The sequence below is a fragment of the Paramormyrops kingsleyae genome, chromosome 14 (genome assembly GCF_048594095.1).
Source record: "Paramormyrops kingsleyae isolate MSU_618 chromosome 14, PKINGS_0.4, whole genome shotgun sequence".
Lineage (NCBI taxonomy): Eukaryota > Metazoa > Chordata > Actinopteri > Osteoglossiformes > Mormyridae > Paramormyrops > Paramormyrops kingsleyae.
This window is the reverse complement of record NC_132810.1, coordinates 9,722,430-9,739,961: the sequence shown is the minus strand read 5'-3', so window position 1 is coordinate 9,739,961 and position 17,532 is coordinate 9,722,430. Positions and strand designations below refer to the sequence as shown.

Below are 17,532 nucleotides of genomic sequence, written 5' to 3'. Positions count from 1 at the left end.
GCTTGCGTTTTTATTGGCACATATTCAAGATGGAACATATTTAAAAAGTGTATGAAATATAACCATTGCCTTTATTTTATGCCATGAAATCCTTCCCATATCATTTGTGTCTGGCTTGTAAACAAATTGACGAAGTGACTTATTCAGCGTTTCCTTAGGAGAAAAATCAGTTGAGTTGCTCAGCAAATGTTAATGTCTACAGTCCACAATAAAACTAACATGGAAATAATCATATAAAACACACAGACAGCATCATCATTCCCGGCCAATGCAGCTCTGTATTTACTGTGAAGTAAAGCATCATCTTTTTTGTTTACTGGTGTTTCCTCTGCCCCATTGTTAGAGGCGGCGTGGCGGGGGAGGGGGCCGGCTTTTGATGTACTGACACTTGGGAATGTGTCTCTCGGCAGGACCCGGGGCGAAGCGGCGATCACAGTGAGGACAGGCTACATAGTCGGGGTTGTTGTTGGCGGGCAGCTTTGGCCGCAAGGCCCCGTTCGCTGGCAGGAGGCCCTGACGGATGTTCCTGATGAAAATCTCATGCTTCTGCCTCCAGTTGCTCTTTTTTGGCTGGTAAACAAAGCCGACAATTACAGTAGAATCTGGAGTGCTGATCTTCAAAAATACTGCTTGTGGAGCAACTAAGAAAGATCAGATCTGCTGTATCGGATTTAATCAAATCAAACTGGGCTGTCTTACCTCTGGTGTTCGGCTTCTTGTGTTGGTCTTCATGAACTCTTCCAGGTCTGTTCCTTTGGCCCTGTACTTGGAGGAATCAAAGACCTTTCTCTTGGAATGGTGCACCTTCTCGCAAGCCTTCAGGTGGCGCTCCAGGCGCTCAGTGGCAAAGCTCCTGTGGCAGTGCTTGCAGGGCAGGAGCTGGGGCCCCTCCCCCAGGCTAGGCCCCTCCCCCAGACTCAGCTGCTCCAGCTGCTCAGTAAGGTTCATGGATCTCGCATGAGGAATCATGGCTCCTTCCGAAGGTGGGCTCCCGTTACTGCTGTTCAGGCTTGTCCTCCAGAGGACCTTCTGGCTCCTCTCCCGGCCATTTCTTTGTGTCCTCACCTGGTCCCTCTCCCAGTCCCGGTCTTTGAGCCTTTCCCACTCTGCTTCCCTTATCCTCTCTCTTCTTTCTCTGTATTCCCACTCTCCCTCCTTTATTTTCCCCCTTTCTTTCACCCTCATCCTTTCCCACTCTCCCCCCATATTCCTTGTTTTCCATTCCCATTCTCCTTCCCTCACCTTATCCCTACCCTCTTGCCATTCTCTCTCTCCCCTCACGTCTTGCCCTTCCCCTTCCCACCCATCTTCTATCCCCCTCTCCTTCAGTACCTCCCTCTTCCTCTCCCACTCTCCCCAGCTTGGTCTCTCTGGCTCTCTGTCTTTTACGGTCTGCTTCCATTCTCTGTCTTTCTGTCTTTCCTTCATCCTCCTCTCACTCACCATTTCTGCCTCCTTTAGCCTTGCCTTCCTTTCCCTTTCCCACTCTGCACCCCTGTTCTCACTTCTTTCAAATTCTCTATTCCACCTTTCTTTTCTCCCCATTTCATCCATCCTTCTCTCACTCTCCATCATGCCATCTCTCCTATCCCAGTCAACTGCAGCAACTCTACCACTCTGTCTCCTCTCAGTTTCCTCTGTCCATTTAATCTTTTCCAACTCCGCTCCTCGTCTCCCCCACCTTTCCCCCTCCCCTGTAGAAGCTGCCCTCTCCTGTTGGATTCTCCTCAGCTTGTCTTCAGTCCTCCTGAGTTTCTCTTTCAGGGCAACCTCTCTCCTGCGTATGTCTTCAGCCAACCATGGTTGGTCCTTCTCGTCCACCTTGGCCTGCCTCCATTGCTTGCCTTGTGCTCCCTGAGGTGTGTTACCCTTGGACCATGTCGAGACCTCTGCGGGGGGCTGGTCTAATGAAAACTGTCTCCAGGAATATGGCTTTAAATATTTCTCATCAGATGTCTTTGTATAACTGAGAGGTAAAGATGGAAGAGGGGGAGGGACTCTTTGCATGTCCAAAGGTTTCAAAGACTTTGCATCATTATTAGTCCTAGACATGTTCCAACTGTAAGATCTCTTATGGTAAACTGGTTTCAGCGAAAAGGCCCCTTCTACATCAGTGGTTTTCTTTGGGCTATCGCCATAGTAATTTTTCTTATAATAGACACCATCATATCTAGTCTTTGCAGAATTACTCTTTTGATCTGGTGAATAGTTCTTGTGGGAAATGTTCTGCATTACTTTGTCTAATGCAGCCTGCTGCTTCTGCTCATATATAGTCATCATTTTCTTCTCCTTTTCTTCAGCTTGGTTCTGAAGGAAATTCGACTGTGAAAGCTGCATTCTAGAAGACCACTGGTCTCTCCCCTCATGGATCACTGTTGGAAGTTTCAATACAGAGTGTGGACTTGGTGCCATTTGTAAAGTCATGCTTCATGGGAATACCTGGTTAAAAACATACATAACATTTTGGTGATGCTTGTTTTGTTTATGGTCTGACTGTTAACTCCATTGAATAACATGGTTTACAACTTGACAACCATTCATCCATCCATCCATTTTCTGCCACTAATCTGGGGTCGGGTCGCAGGGGCAGCAATCTAAGCAGGGATGCCCAGACCTCTCTCGCACCTTCTCCAACACCACCGGGGGAATACCAAGGCGTTCCCAGGCCAGCCGAGAGATGTAATCTCTCCAGAATGTCCTGGGTATGCCCCTGTTGGACATACCCGAAACACCTCCCCAGGGAGCCGTCCAGGAGGCATCCTACCTAGATGCCAGAACCACCTTAACTGGCTCCTTTCGATGGGGAGGAGCAACAGCTCTACTCTGAGACCCTCCCAAATGTCTAAGATTGAGTCCAAACACCCTGTGGAGGAAACTCATTTCTGCCACTTGTATCAGCGATCTCATCCTTTTGATCATTACCCAGAGCTCATGATCATGGGTGATGGTACGGGTGTCAATCAACAGGTAAATCGAAAGCTTTGCCTTCCAACTCAGCTCCGTCTTTACCATGACAGTATGGCACAGTGTCCACATTACTGCCGAAGCTGCACCAATATGTCTGTCGATCTCCCGTTCCCTTCTTCCCCCACTCATGAATAAGACCTTGAGATACTTGAACTCCTCTGCTTGAGGCAGCAATCCACCCTTTTCCAGTTGAGAACCATGGCCTCAGACTTGGCCGTGCTTCTCTTCATCGTGGCCACCTCACACTCAGCTGCAAAACGCCCCAGTGCTACAGGTCACAGCCCCACGATGTCAGCAGGACCACATCATCCGCAAAAAACAAAGATGTGATCCTGAAACCCCCAAACCAGACCCCCTCCACCACTTGGCTACACCTAGAAATTCCATCCATCCATTTTCTGAAACCACTGGGAACAATGGGCACAGGCAAGAACCAACCCTGGGCAGTTGCCAACACACTGCAGGGCGCACACACTCACACAACTACAGAGCCAATTTAGACTCACCAATCAACCTATCCTACATGCTGTTGGACTGTGGGAGGAAACTGGAGCCCCCAGTGAAAACGGGGAAAGTGTGTGAACTCCACACAGAAGGCAGCAGTGCTAACCATTGCACCACCATGCCACCCTCCACCTAGAAATTCTGCCCATAAAAGTTATGAACAGAATTGGCTACAAAGGGCAGCCCATACGGAGCCCAACACACACTGGGAAAGAGTCTGGCTTATTGCTGGCATTGCAAACCAAACTCTCGCTCTCTTTCTATAAGGACCTAATGGCCCGCAACAGTGGACCCTGCATCCCATACTCCCGAAACAGCCCTCACAGGACCCCCTGAGGGCCACGGTCATATGCCTTTTCCATATGTCCAGAAAGCACATGTAGATTGGTGGGGCAAACTCCCATGAACCCTCCAGTAACTTGACAACCACTTTCAAGAATTTTAAAAGGTTGTTTAGGAAAAAGAAATCTTAAGAAAAGGTGATAAGAAACTATAGGTTAACTGCCCAGAATATATTTAAGTATTGCATATTCAAAATATATATATACTCACCAGAAACCTTCATCAGTGTCCGGCAGATGCAGCTTTCGTTTGTCTTTTATAATGTCGATAATTTCGTGATTTTGATTTCCTGCAACAAAAATTTATGCACGACAGTGTTTCCCCGGCCTGGATCCCGCGTAAAATTGGACTACAACGATGTATAGCATAATCGGGCTGATTATGTTACTATATGGGTACTGAGCGAAGTGTTTCGGTAAAATGGTAATCATTTAGATGCATTAATTCTTGCGGTTTAATTATTAAATTAGTAGTTCTAAAGTAGTCTTGTCCTTTAATGTGTGTTTTATTATATAAAGAGTAGGAAACATAAATTAAATCGAATGTTACCTATGCTTATATTCAGTATTGCTCAAAGTCCGTATATCCATTTGTTGGTGTCCGTTGCTTAGAAACCACTCTCATCCCCTTGCATCCCTTACTGTTTTTATGAGGTAGACTAATTCTAGTGCTGTGATTGGTTCTAGCAAAACACGTGGATGGTTTCCGTTACCCCGGATGTGTGAGCCGCGTAACCCGGCAAACCTGGGTATACAGTTTACGGCATTTAATATATCAAATTTGCAAAGGTCATACGTAAGTATTTTCAAGACTTCTGCTGCATAAACAGTTCATGTTGTAATGCTTTTAGCTAATTAGTCACTTGCTAAGAGAACACATTATAAAACCTTGCAGGTTGTCTTATTGGTTCTAAAGGTACTTTTGGGGCGAATTTAAGAATTTTAGCCAGCTGAATAAGGGATATCGGTTTCATACTTAGTAAACATGTAGCAATGTCCCTTATTTAGCTGCATTACCACAGTGTGTTATAATAAGGATTTCTGTCTGTCGTGTGTTTTCTTTTAGAGCTCTGTGATGTCTGATCAAGAAGATCTGATATCAGTGGATTATGAAATATTTGGTAGAGTTCAGGGCGTGTTTTTCCGAAAATACACCCAGGTGATGATCATTTTACGAAGCTATATATTTTGGCAGTAAAATTCTCTCTATTTATATTGTAATAATGCAGTCGTACATGTCTGATAATACCGTTCTGTATTTGTTTGAAACGTCTGTGTGTGTGTGGTTTTTTAAAGCAGTTCGCCCTGTTTATACTTCTTTGAGCCTGTTTATTTCTAAAACCTTGCGCATGCATAATATTAAAATATATGCCGTCACGTGACTGCGTACTCTTCCAGGCAGAGGGAACGAACCTGGGCTTGGCTGGCTGGGTGCAAAACACGAAGTCTGGGACAGTGCAGGGTCAGCTTCAGGGCCCGAGTATGAAGGTGAAACAGATGCAGGAGTGGCTGAAGACCACCGGCAGTCCCAAGTCTCAGATAACCAAGGCCGAGTTTAAGAACGAAAGGAAAATCGATACATTGGAGCACACGAATTTCAAAATTGTTCGTACTTGAAAATAACTTGATGCAAGTTTTCAGAATACTTATGTTTAAAGCTTATCACTTAAAATCCTTTTTATGCTGTATTTGCTAGTTGTGTGGCTGCTTGTATCAAGAACATTTTGTGTGGTAAATGTATGTGCTTAACTTATTGTGTATGACAGCACAAGTACTTTAAAATGAAATTAATACTGATGCAAACAGATGACATACACTATGTGTGTATATATGTATATATTGGTCTATCTTTCTGTGTAATGAAAATATGGTTGTCCTTTACAGAACGGTATGTGGAGCAATAAATAAGCCTCAAAATCCGGTGTTTGAATTATTAGGTTATATATATACTTATACACTTAGCCTCCATATATACTTAATCAGAGAAAAAAACGTATTTTATTATCTAAAATATGAGGATGTATTTTAAGCAAAATACCCTTTTTATCAGTTTATCATAACTGTTTTGAATGGACAGCACAACGAAAATCAAACTGCTTTGACGATCGAGTCCTCCGTACCGGTAGGTGGCGGTAGACGGAAATGAACCTGCGCACTACATGTAAACATTAAACGGAGTAACACTGGACTGCTGACACTAGCGAGTAGCAATAGGCTCGAGGTAAATGCGTGTGCAGAAGAAATTATGTACGGCCAGTAAAGCCATGGGTTTATGTTAATAAGTGTCATTACGAGAGTTACCTTATGCTTTTTTTTTATATTTTAAAAAAGTTTTATTTGTTAACATAAATATTATTTAAAATGACAGTTAAATGCCGTTATTTCTGTTGAAATCTACCTGCTATCTCAGTATATGGTTATCTATCCGATGCAGACAACTAAAATGAACTAGACTGACCACAAAAAATACACTTTTTACGTATATATCTAGCAAATAACTTACTAAAGCATTCGTATATTTTATAATTTGCCAGTTAGCTAGCTAAGCAAGAAGTGATTATGGGTGAACTGACGTTCGAGTAACCGAGTTAGTTAGCCGCATTTCGGGAATAACTTGCAAAAAATGAACTGTCAGATAAGGAAATTTCTGAAATAATGAAGTGCTTGTCAGAAGAAGTCCAAGCAAAGCTTCGCTCTGGAATTGCGATAGTATCATTACAGCAATGTGTGGAAGAGCTCGTTTTAAACAGTGTAGATGCCGGCGCGACATGCATTGCTGTCAGGATGGACATGGAGGCCTGCAAACTTCAGGTCATAGACAACGGATCTGGGATGGAGAGGGATGACATGGAAAGAGTGGGAAGCAGGTACTACACAAGTAAATGCACATCATTGGAAGACCTGGAGAATCTCTCCTTCTATGGTTTCAGAGGGGAGGCAGTTGCTAGCATTGCCTCTCTTGCCACACTGGTGGAGATTTCCTCAAGGACAAAACTGTCAGTGAAAACATTTGTCAAGGTCTTCAAGGAGGGCAAGGGCTTGGATGTATTTGAGGCTGGGACTACTCGACCATCATCTGGAACAACAGTGGTGATATGTAACTTTTTTCACAACATGCCTGTAAGAAGAAAAAGGGTAGACCCTGTGCTTGAGTGTGACCGCATCAAACGGAGGGTTGAGGCCCTCTCCTTAATGCATCCATCTGTCTCCTTCACCTTAAAGAATGACTGTACCGGAGCCATGGTGGTGCAGCTCTCCAAGGCCAGAAGCACCTACCACAGATTCATACAAATTCATGGCCTGGGGAAGGCCCAGAAGCTGGGGGAGGTAAGCTTCCCTCATGGCCAGTTTGAGCTCAATGGATACATTGGCCGTGAGGGTCACTACAACAGCAGCCTTCAGTACTTATTTGTCAATAGCAGACTTGTCCTGAAGACAAACATTCATAAACTGCTGAATTCACTCCTGAAGGGGGTCTGTGGTGCCAGCAGGCTGAATGGAGGTCCTGGTGTGTCATCTGCCTTGGGGAGCCCAAAGCAAAAAGGAGGGCAAGAGCAGCATGCTATATATGTGATTAACATTAAATGCCCTTATTCAGGGTATGACGTATGCCTTGACCCAGCCAAGACCCTAATTGAATTTAAAGATTGGGAGAGTGTGCTGTTCTGTGTGGAACAAGGGGTCAAAAGCTTTCTGACCAGAGAGAATCTGGATACGGAACTTTCACCTGAGGACACCCAGGATTATTTTGCTGGGAACAGTGTGAATCAACTTCTGGCCAGCCTAGGTAGGACAGTAGACGGTGTGGGAAGGACTCCTACTGCGGTACCTTGCTTTACAGGAACGTGCTATGATGGGAAAACACTTGAATCTAAAGCTGTGTACAGGAGACTGGCACACGATATTAATGGGACAGAACAAGTCAACATGTCAGAGCAGGTGACTGATAGTTTGAATAAAAATATCAGTAACACTGATGCTTCAGGAGGTATGGAATTAGAAAGCGAACTTCCCATGAGTACAACCAGTCCAGTTCATGTACAAAAGGACAGCTGGAAAGACCAGTGCAGCACATTAATCACAACTGGCAGACCACTGCTTGAGCTTTCAGGGGATAAGGAACGACATCATAGTCCTCAGATAGCAGGAAGACTAGGCAGTCCTTATTCAGGAGCTGATCAACTAGTGTGCAGTTCAAGTACTGGAAGGGTAAAACAGTGTGAAAGTCAAATTTTTGAAACAGAAAGATGTGAGAAGATAGTGTATATCACAGAGCAGGAGCCTTCTGACTTTTGTAAACCATCCAGTAAAACCTTATCTGAAAATACTGGTCTGAAAGCTCAGGCTGACAAGGCAAATGATCCTTGCTTGAATAAGTTGCAGCTGGGCTCATTAGGGTTTATCACACATGTAATACCTCAAACACATACTGAAGAGGTACCAATAGAACAGGCAGGACTTAGTAAGTTTTGTCCACCTGGACCGATTTCAGCTCAACATCTTTTCCCTCAGTGCCCTGTTGAAGATCATGAGCTTACCTCGGTGATGCAGCCTTCAAGACACAGTGGTGCTCTGACATGCCATGCCATTGAGCAGCAGAGCAGGGGTTCAGCATTTGAAGTTCATGAAAACGTCTCTCTGGCAACAAAGAGGAAGTTATCATTTTTAGAGGATTCCAGACATTTAGTTATCAGTGACAGTGGATTTAAGGGCTTTCCTCTCAGGAAACATAAGATTTCCAAGGTAATGCCATGCCCAAAAGTAGTTTTAACAAAGCAGGCTGGATCACTAGACAGATTTAGAAGAAAGTATGGAAAGCAGTCAGGAACACAGCCTGTTTCTGTAGACATTGTAAATGATGATGTTGAAATGGCTCCTGAAGATAGAACATCACATGTCGGAAATACTCCAATCATTGCAGGGAAGTGTTTATCTCCTGCAGAGGGCCAGCTGAATGACACTTTTAAAACGGTTATCACATCTCAAGAAGACACTCTACCATCACTTTCAGAAGACACCATACTTAAACCTGCCCCATCCCAGAGTTCACTGGCTGGCAAGCTGTCGCGCTTAAAAAAGCACCGGATGGGCAATGAGAGCAGTACCCTGAATGTACCACTGAACCATGTTCCAAATGCTGGTGGCAGAACTAAGGACAAACTTGAGCAACTCTACGATAAGGAAGAACAGCCATCTGATGTGCTTCATCCCTCAGTGGATAACAGCGTTCTAGATGCTAATGCTAACTGGCTTGGCCCATCAGCTGAAAAACATAAAGATACCCAAGACTGCTTAAAGCATGCATATTTAAATGCTGAACATGTATCCACCGCTATTTTCTCAATTAAGGAAAACAATGTTCTTTCAGCTGAAATGGCCAATGAAAAGAGACTGAACGTCCCTCTAACTGAGGGGATAAATCCCAGTGAGGATGTCCTGCAGGCGCAAGGAACAATTAAGGGAATAAAAAAAGACGTGGGTGATACTGGGGCACTGGATTCCAGTGACTGGGTGGAGCACTTTGATGATGCTGTGGGGAAGCTAGTTTACATCAACAAGATAACAGGTCTGAGTAAATATGAGGCCCCTTTTGTGGAAGATACTCAAGTGCCCTGTGTGAGCGATGTCACCACCATGGCCGTTAGTGTCATCTCCAGAAATGGTAAGTCGAAGAAAGATTGTTTATACTGCATGGTCTAATGTTACGAATAAATTGAATTGCATAAAGGCTTTCTTCAGACAGTACTGATTTACATTCCCTGTAACACATCTCCTTATAATAAATGTTAGTGATTGGGAAATATGTTAATCTGCTGTCAGAATTGACTTCTTCGGAATTATTAATTGGTTTCGTGTAACTATTTGTTATTCCATGTAGTGTATCAATAGACAAAAGCACAGAAATTCCAGAGAAAAGAGACGACAGAAAATACCTCCATAGAAGCTTTGAATATATGAGCTTTAAAGACCTCGAGTATTTTCAGCACAGCTTGCTTTCCTCTGTAGGGATTGAGTACAGGTGTTACCCATTTCAAGCAGAGTTAGTGTTGCCCTTCCTGCCCAGATCCAGAGCAGAGAGAGTGCTTAGTTCAGGCCTGGATGAGAAAGGTGAGCTGTTCATGCCACAAGAAAGCCACAGGGATCCAAGCAGTCACACCATATTGTGTCCATTTAGGTTTTCTCTCAGTAGGCATGGCCGTGTTCCACGTTGTGTTTCTCTGCTTTTCAGATGAACCTCAGTCTGCAGACTCTCTGTCCTCACTGTACTCAAAGTGGGAAAATCCAGTGTTTGTTCGACCTCCCGAGGTAAACCTGAGTCCTCGCACACAGACTAAAACTATGGTATCATTCAGGCGTATTGGTGAGGAAGAAGATTTGTGATTCCATTTGTCTGCATAAAACCATGAAAGCTGATAATTGAGCCGACATTTAAGCTTCCCCCTAAATCCAGATACGACTCTGGAAAAATTCTATATTTAAAAAAATTTGCATTTATAAATCCTGGTTTAATCCTGGTTCTGCTGGCATAAGGTTACTTTTAGCAGCAGTTTGCTTCCAGGCTCAAAATTTCTAAGACAGCAGTACACAAGAACAAGGTGAAGCAGGAGACACTGGGAACGACCAGAAACCAGCCAGGTAGAGGGCGGAAGCAACATTCTAATGCCAGAGATGAGCGTCAGCTTATCCGACCTTCACAAGGAATGGGAAACATTAAGTGGTATGAAGTACCTTGCTAAGCACAGTGTGTATCAGGCTTCTAAAAGCAGGACTGAAGTTCCATAAAGCAAGGAAGAAGCCCTTTAATGAGAAACAGAGAAGAACCAGGCTGTAGTTTGCAAAAATAAATATATTATTCACAGACATACACCCATAAATTGAGAAATGAGTGAAACAGAATTTTGCTGTGGTCTCCAAATTTTTTTCCAAATCTGTATAAATATATAACAAAAGAATTTGCAGCATAAGGTGCACTTGCCGTCTGTGCCCCTGGAAGCCGATGGAAGAGAACATCTTATGTTAATAAATGATGTTCAGATGTATGACTCCTCTTCTGCCAGGTTGCAGTGGATGTGACCACTGGTCAAGCTGAAGGACTAGCTGTGAAAATCCACAACATCCTCTACCCTTACCGCTTCACGAAGGACATGATTTTGTCCATGAAGGCAAGAAGCTGACCATCACTAAGTGCTTTTGTGAACCAGACACACGTCTGCATTGTCTAGATTTACACGTTTGGTGCTTTGCTATAATGTTTAAAGCATAGCAAAATATAAATCATGTAAAGTTTAAAACGTGTAACCAACATAATTAAAGAAACTTACACTATGTCCAAAGTCTTAATGTTGTATTATCGTCTTTAGGTGATTCATCAAGTGGATAAGAAGTTTCTTGCATGTCTGATTAACACAAGAGACCAGGAGGATGCCAACTGCAGAGATACTGAAGGAAAGTATCATTCCACATTCTTCTGTGTTCGTCTTTGTTTATGCGTGTGTGTCTGGTTATTACGATTCACCAAATGTTCTGAGTTTTCAGTCAGTGGTGAGTCAGCAAGTTAACATGTCCGTCGTGTTCTTCTGAAACTTCAGGGAACTTGCTGGTGTTGGTGGACCAGCACGCTGCTCACGAGCGAGTCCGTCTGGAGAGCCTCACAGCAGGTGAACCTGGCTTCTCAGTAGCGAGAGGAAATCTTTACAGTGACCCATCATACTGCAGTGTTCTGATCTCCAGTTAAGGGATCCTCGACAGACGGGTTGTGACATACAGGATACTCTGTTTCTCTAGACTCCTATGAGGAAGACCCAGAGTTTCAAGGCCAGAAGCAGCTGCGATCCTCCAATGTGTCGCCACCTCTCGAGATTGTCGTCACAGAGGAAGAACTGAGGCTGCTTAGGTCAGGACCAGCCATGCTAGGTGCTTATTGGGCAACTGATCTACAGACCACCCCTGAAGCCATGGGGTTGGTCAGTGTTGTGATCAAAGTGTTTGTAATGGTGACCGTGGCTCTGTAGGTCCTGCCCACAGTTCCTCAGGGGTCTGGGGCTAGAGATGAAATTTGTGGAGACAGAGGAGCCTCGTGTTCTGGTGGGGAAGGTGCCCGTGTGTTTTGTGGAGAGGGAAGCCAGTGAGCTTCGCCATGGGAGGCGCACCGTCACCAAGGATATTGTGGAGGTGAGAATCTTCTCCACAGCAGCAACACTGGTATAATAATTCTTTGATTATAGGTACAGACTGATTTTGATCACCATTTTGATTTCAGGTTCCATGAAACCATTGTTTAAATAGTGTGTTTTTCTTTCTTACTTCTAGGAGTACATTCAAGAACAGCTTGAGGTGAGCATTGCTATAATCATCACAAAAGTATGTGTACAAATGCAGTTTATAACCATTGAAACGTCTAGCCCAAATCCAGTTTCTGCTTCAGATTAATTACAATCGTTCCACTAGGTGGCAGTGTTACTCCTTTTGTAGTGTTAAGCTAGGCCCTCAGTTTTAGTTTCACACAGGACTGCTCTCACTAGTTCCTCCCACGCTCACAGCTGCTGCGCTCCGCCGGCCGGGTGCGAGGGACTCTGCCTCTAACGGTACTGAAGGTGCTGGCCTCGCAGGCCTGCCATGGTGAGCCACCACAGCCCACTCGCAGAAACACTCCCCGCTCACTCCATGTACTCCCATATCGAGCTGTCAGACTGCCTCATCTTGCAGTCTGCTGTGCTTTACGTTCGCACAAGCAGAATTTGGAACAACCTCGCATTACAGCTGTACGTTACCTTGTACCATGGCGTTTTCCAGATTTACGGTAGTGCTGTTTGCCATATAGATAAGCTACCATTTATGAGCTACATGCAGTGTCAGTGTTACCTCTCCTGCCAGCCAATGTTACTGCTATCACACCAACAGGAGCCGTTAAATTCAATGCCAGCTTGAGCAGGGAAGAATGCTGTAGCCTGATTGGCTCCCTGTCCACCTGCAAACTGCCCTTCCAGTGCGCCCACGGGCGGCCCTCCATGGTGCCACTGGCTGACCTGCTCCACCTGGACCCCGAGCAGCAGGTCTGTAGCATGTAGAGATCTGAGTGAAATTATCCTGGCTATGACTGACTAGTGTACCTACCAATTAACTGAGGCTGTATGTGATTTTTTTTGTTAGAAATTATATCATGTCCTCCGTTCTCCATAAGCCTGACCCAGAGGGGTGCACTACGAAGTAGGTTTATTGGCTTAGCCAGCTTTCTTGAGGCTTACTTCTGAGTTTTGCCTCCTGTGAATCGTAGCTCACTATTTAACGGGCTGTATCATCACGGCATTTTACGCTGCACGCCTAAGGTAGGTGTAAGTCCCACCCTTTCACCAAAAATGTATATACAAACCGCCCTTTCACTAAAAAACAGCTATCTTTTGATTAACTTGTTGGGATGGGTGATACCATTGTTTATCTTTTCAGTCTGATACGAATGAATTGAAATGTTTTTATCCCGATACTGATATTCGTCGTCGGTTCCTTTAAGACACCTTTCTGGGGTGGTAGGGTGCTGGCAATAGTTTTCCAAGCAGGGCAGTTATTACCTACCTCCTAATTTTAGTTTGTGTCTTTAGTTTGCAACATGCCAGCTCCTCCCCTTTTATGCAGGCATGTACATACAATCCCCGGTTAACTTACCGGGTTGATAAACACAGACGTCCACTCCTGGGCAAAAAAATGAGCCAAACCCAAAATTGCAAAACATGACACTTTTAACGGTTTCAACAGTAAATAGAAGATACTTTGGAAAATTTTGAACACCCAAATGTGTTAGTTTGAATTATCAAACATTTAAATCTTTTCATGATTTTATCTCGGTGTAAGTGAATTTCCGTTTCCAGCTTTCTCCTTTTCACAGTTCACTGCATCAGCAAGCAAATGGTAGCACAGGTCTCAGAAGGGTATTTTTAAAATTTATGTTCTTGCTATTTATCTGAATTTAATTTCTTTATTGTCATTGTATACAATAAAATAAGATTCAACGTGCAACTCCTCTATATATGGCTCCAACCAATGATTTTGTGGTTAAGACCAGTGTCTTCCAACCCAGTCCTGCAAAACCCACAGACGGTCCATGTTTTTGCTTTCTGCTGTCCTGCCATGTAGGGAGCAAAAACATGGGACTGCTGTGGGTCCCCAAGGACCGGACTGGCAATAACTGTGTATGACCATTGAATGGTTTGGCCCATTTTTTGCCCAGGACTGCAGTACTGTTGAATGTTGATTGCAGCAATCAGGGTTAACCTGACTCTAGCCAGTTAATGCTGGATATGTAATACTAACTTTGTACTGCACCCCCACTCCATAGGATAAGCAGCTGGATGGACAGATGTATTCGCTTTGGATGGATTTGTTATGAACCAGCTGTTTCAAAATCATTTGATAAACTGCACCGTAGCATGATTGCCACAAGGTCTGGCAAGCCAGTATTTGTCTATAATGACAGGCATCGGTTCAGCATCAGAGATCCTGTGTGTGCAGCCATTTTGCAAACCCCCATTATGTTTTTGTTTTTTTTACAGAGGCCTCCCAAGCCAAACATAAGGAAGCTCAGGCTGAGGTACCAAGCCTGGAAACGGCATGGGAACGAGTAAGGAAGACAAGAAGCTACGCGGCAACATTGCAGAAACAAGACTGGGCATTAGATACCCCTCTGCTGTGAATTTTAGCTGTTTATTTATACATTATTTATTAAATGAGTACAGCTCTGCATAATTTCAGTATTTCAAATACATTCTCCTTCAAGTTTAATACAAAGTCAGCTACAGCAAACCAGACAGAATTAAATATGGTCTTTTATTTACAGGGAGAATCAGAGCTCGTGGTCCTCTGGGTGGTACAGCTCACTCATAAGGCGGTAGATGTAGGAGGGGGCGTTGCCACCGATGTTGGAGATGAAGAGGGTGATGAGCTCAGGAGGCACGTAGTCAAACACGGGGCAATGCACGTTCACCTTGGACAGGATCTCCCCTGAAAGGCAGGGAACGTGTGCATGACTCTGTGATCCTGCCCATGCGGTCATGGGCGGCAGGGCTGCCTTTGAGGTTTCTGCGGCCCCACTTCCGGGCCCCAAAACCTCGGCGGCCCCACACAAACACTGGTTTGACTGGGGGTAAATACCCACCAGCCATTTCAGGCATTGCTAGTCATGATAGCAATTTAGAAAAAATATGTAACAGAAGGAAAAAGAAACCCTACCTTCAGTGAATGGAAGCACTTCCTGTGGGGAGACAAATTTGTGGAACGTGTCTTCTTCGTTAGGGAACTGAGTGAAGAGGAAAAGCAGGAATGTTAATGCGTGCCAGTGATGGAGGGCGATCAGAGGCGCAGGGAGGTGGGGGAAGAGGAGATCTTACCTGCGGGGACAGCTTGAACATGGGAGCACAGACGATCAGAGGGGTGGAGTGATGTTTGGCTGCCAGAGCCAGGGTATGAGTCCCATTCACAGCCCGCAGGCCCCCATTGGCCAGCACTGTCTGCGTGCCGATTATGACCTGTTTAAACAGTGTGCGTTAGACCTTTTTAAATCCAGAAACAAACCCTAGCTTCCTTAAATATGAAAAAAGGATTTTTAATGTTTATTGTAAGACTCCACATTTTCCCGTTTTAATTTGCTGTTTGTCCATTGTGTTGTCATTCAGTAGTTATTTGAAATGAAATAAGGGAGAATTTATCATTGTCAACATCCCACAATTATATAAATTTCTAGATGTGACATTTGTCTAACTGTTTGACCATAACAGAACAAAACTGTCAGGATAAATACGGAAAGAAATGATTAATATACATATTTACACCCATCTATAAAGTTTAGATCTCAATTACTAAGTAACCTTAATTATGCAATTCACAAACTTAACGCTCATATGTGTGAAGGATGAGGTAGCACCTTGTTTACTCGAGACATCACAGCAAATATCGCTGCATCAGGAATGACTGTTGTCTCAATGCCAGCTTTTGAAAGACTGGTTGCCATTTCATGACCCTGGAGAAAAAGACAGATGGATGTGTGTGTTATTGACATCCTGGTTTAAATTAGGCCTTTTGATATGAAACGAGTCGGATGGGTTTTTCAGACTCAAGTTGAGGCTCCCTACTTGGCAGAAAGGAGCACACTCAGCCACTATGACGTGAAACTTGCGCTTGCGCGCGGCGTCTTTCAGGAAGGCCTCGACAGTGCGCGAACGGCCGATGGTCATGATGACTTCATTGGAGTGGATGTGCTCCAGTGCCTGCATGGCGATGTTCTCCGTAGTTATGTCTGCCACACGGTAAGGGACACAAAAACTTATCCCAAAGCCACGATACATCTTTCATTGCTTTGAAGACATTTGTATTCAAAGCAACTTATACAGAATTATACAGATGGATATTTTTGCTGTAGTACTTTAGGAGACACTGCAGAACATCTACCACCAAATGAAACATTACTGTGAGTATTTTAAGAATAAAATACCTGATACTAGATCACTGACCACATTACAAATATTAAGAGGCTATTGGAACCCTATTTTTATTCTCAAAATTGCATAATATTAACTGTCGTCTCACCAAGTTCTGTAAGCAGTTCGTTTATGGCCTCTATGACGTTTAATCTAAGGTCTTTGACATGTTGCCTGAAGTTATCTTCATTCAGGCCTCCTGAGGTCAAAAGCTTATGTAAAGATTCCTGTTGATCCGTCTCCTCCCTGCTCCCCCGAGACCTGGAAAGGGGGACGGGGCATACTGTTGAGGTAAACGTGTCATAAACTCGAGTTTTGCATAGTGCATTTCTTGCTGCCTCCACGGCATCGTGCGTCACTGGCGTACTGACGCAGAGCCGTAGGGCAGCTTGACGTAACGAGTTCAGTGCATGAAGTGCTCAGTGTTCCTCACGTTTGCGGCGTGACTACGCCTTCGCGCCGCAGGGAAAGACGGGCGCCCCCTCACCTCGCGTACTCCTCTCTAATGATCTTCAGTACCCTCCGCACCATGCTCCCTACAGTGGTCTCTGACGGCTGGGCAGCTGTCATTCTCCTCCCCTCCTTGCGCACGATTTCCATAAGATCGCCTACATCGCATTTTAAAAGTCGACACTTAGGCACGCTAATCGTCTCAACAAGTAGGTGTATTTATTGTATAACACGACAGGGATGACCTGCTAACCACATGATGACGCACATAATGTTGTTAAACGGGGGTGTCAAAAAGCAATTAAACATTTTCAATAAGTAAAACGTAATCATAAGTGGTAGCATAGTGCCTGCAGACGAACAGTGATGGTTTCTGACCTGCACTGCTCCATCGTGCCTGCGCTGTAATCTTTCGCAGTAACGCTGCTGTCTCTTTGGCGGTTTCTACCGAGGCCCGGAATGGTCCAGCTCCGCTGCCACTCCGCTTCAGCTCAACCAAGAAAGCCTCTGTTCGCTCAGAAAGGTCGCTTTCCCTATCGCCTCCCGGCATATTTTTCCCAGTAAACGTGTTCGCAAATATATTACTTAGCTGACCAATTCGTTACCCGGAACCATTAAGTTGGTGTATACGTACGTATACTGACTTCCGGGTCACGTGATTGCGGCAGGCTCTTGTAGCAGGCTGTTGTAGCAACTGTTCCAGGGTCGGTTTCATTTATCCGTTTATTCTGCATTTCGGTGATAAATGAACATTTATATTTTGGGGAAAATACCTTTAGTATCTTAATACTACCAGATACATTTAA

General features: G+C 44.4%; 4 protein-coding genes across 8 annotated transcripts; 2 read left to right on the top strand and 2 right to left on the bottom strand.

Annotated features, from left to right (window-relative positions):
• Positions 1-6: 6 nt before the first annotated feature.
• Positions 7-4,499, bottom strand: zc2hc1c (zinc finger, C2HC-type containing 1C). The gene is made up of 4 exons (XM_023828302.2): positions 4,363-4,499; positions 4,024-4,102; positions 700-2,439; positions 7-570 (listed from the first exon to the last, which is right to left on the bottom strand). Exons 3-4 carry the CDS (start codon positions 2,422-2,424, stop codon positions 340-342), a joined length of 1,956 nt encoding a protein of 651 aa, XP_023684070.2. The 5' UTR covers positions 2,425-2,439; positions 4,024-4,102; positions 4,363-4,499; the 3' UTR covers positions 7-339.
• Positions 4,494-5,732, top strand: acyp1 (acylphosphatase 1, erythrocyte (common) type). 2 transcript variants are annotated; one of them, XM_023828310.2, is made up of 3 exons: positions 4,494-4,608; positions 4,879-4,971; positions 5,211-5,732. In XM_023828310.2, the coding sequence occupies exons 1-3, from the start codon at positions 4,531-4,533 to the stop codon at positions 5,427-5,429; spliced, it is 390 nt and encodes a 129-aa protein (XP_023684078.2). In that variant the 5' UTR covers positions 4,494-4,530; the 3' UTR covers positions 5,430-5,732. The 2 variants fall into 2 exon arrangements, with proteins under 2 accessions (XP_023684078.2, XP_023684079.2); XM_023828311.2 differs by lacking the exon at positions 4,494-4,608 and adding an exon at positions 4,629-4,728.
• A 259-nt stretch (positions 5,733-5,991) lies between these two features.
• Positions 5,992-14,549, top strand: mlh3 (mutL homolog 3 (E. coli)). Of its 4 annotated transcripts, none has more exons than XM_072699266.1 (13): positions 5,992-7,139; positions 8,325-9,474; positions 9,819-9,920; positions 10,042-10,118; positions 10,871-10,975; positions 11,174-11,259; positions 11,403-11,470; positions 11,598-11,706; positions 11,825-11,984; positions 12,123-12,146; positions 12,353-12,431; positions 12,714-12,865; positions 14,357-14,549. In XM_072699266.1, the coding sequence occupies exons 1-13, from the start codon at positions 6,468-6,470 to the stop codon at positions 14,426-14,428; spliced, it is 2,856 nt and encodes a 951-aa protein (XP_072555367.1). In that variant the 5' UTR covers positions 5,992-6,467; the 3' UTR covers positions 14,429-14,549. The 4 variants fall into 4 exon arrangements, with proteins under 4 accessions (XP_072555367.1, XP_072555364.1, XP_072555365.1 ...); XM_072699265.1 differs by having other exon boundaries at positions 6,608-6,679; positions 7,035-9,474; XM_072699263.1 differs by having other exon boundaries at positions 5,992-9,474.
• Positions 14,494-17,373, bottom strand: eif2b2 (eukaryotic translation initiation factor 2B, subunit 2 beta). Its single transcript, XM_023828315.1, has 8 exons — positions 17,105-17,373; positions 16,764-16,884; positions 16,386-16,537; positions 15,932-16,095; positions 15,724-15,819; positions 15,191-15,328; positions 15,033-15,099; positions 14,494-14,804 (listed from the first exon to the last, which is right to left on the bottom strand). Exons 1-8 carry the CDS (start codon positions 17,274-17,276, stop codon positions 14,647-14,649), a joined length of 1,068 nt encoding a protein of 355 aa, XP_023684083.1. The 5' UTR covers positions 17,277-17,373; the 3' UTR covers positions 14,494-14,646.
• Between the last annotated feature and the right edge of the window lie 159 nt (positions 17,374-17,532).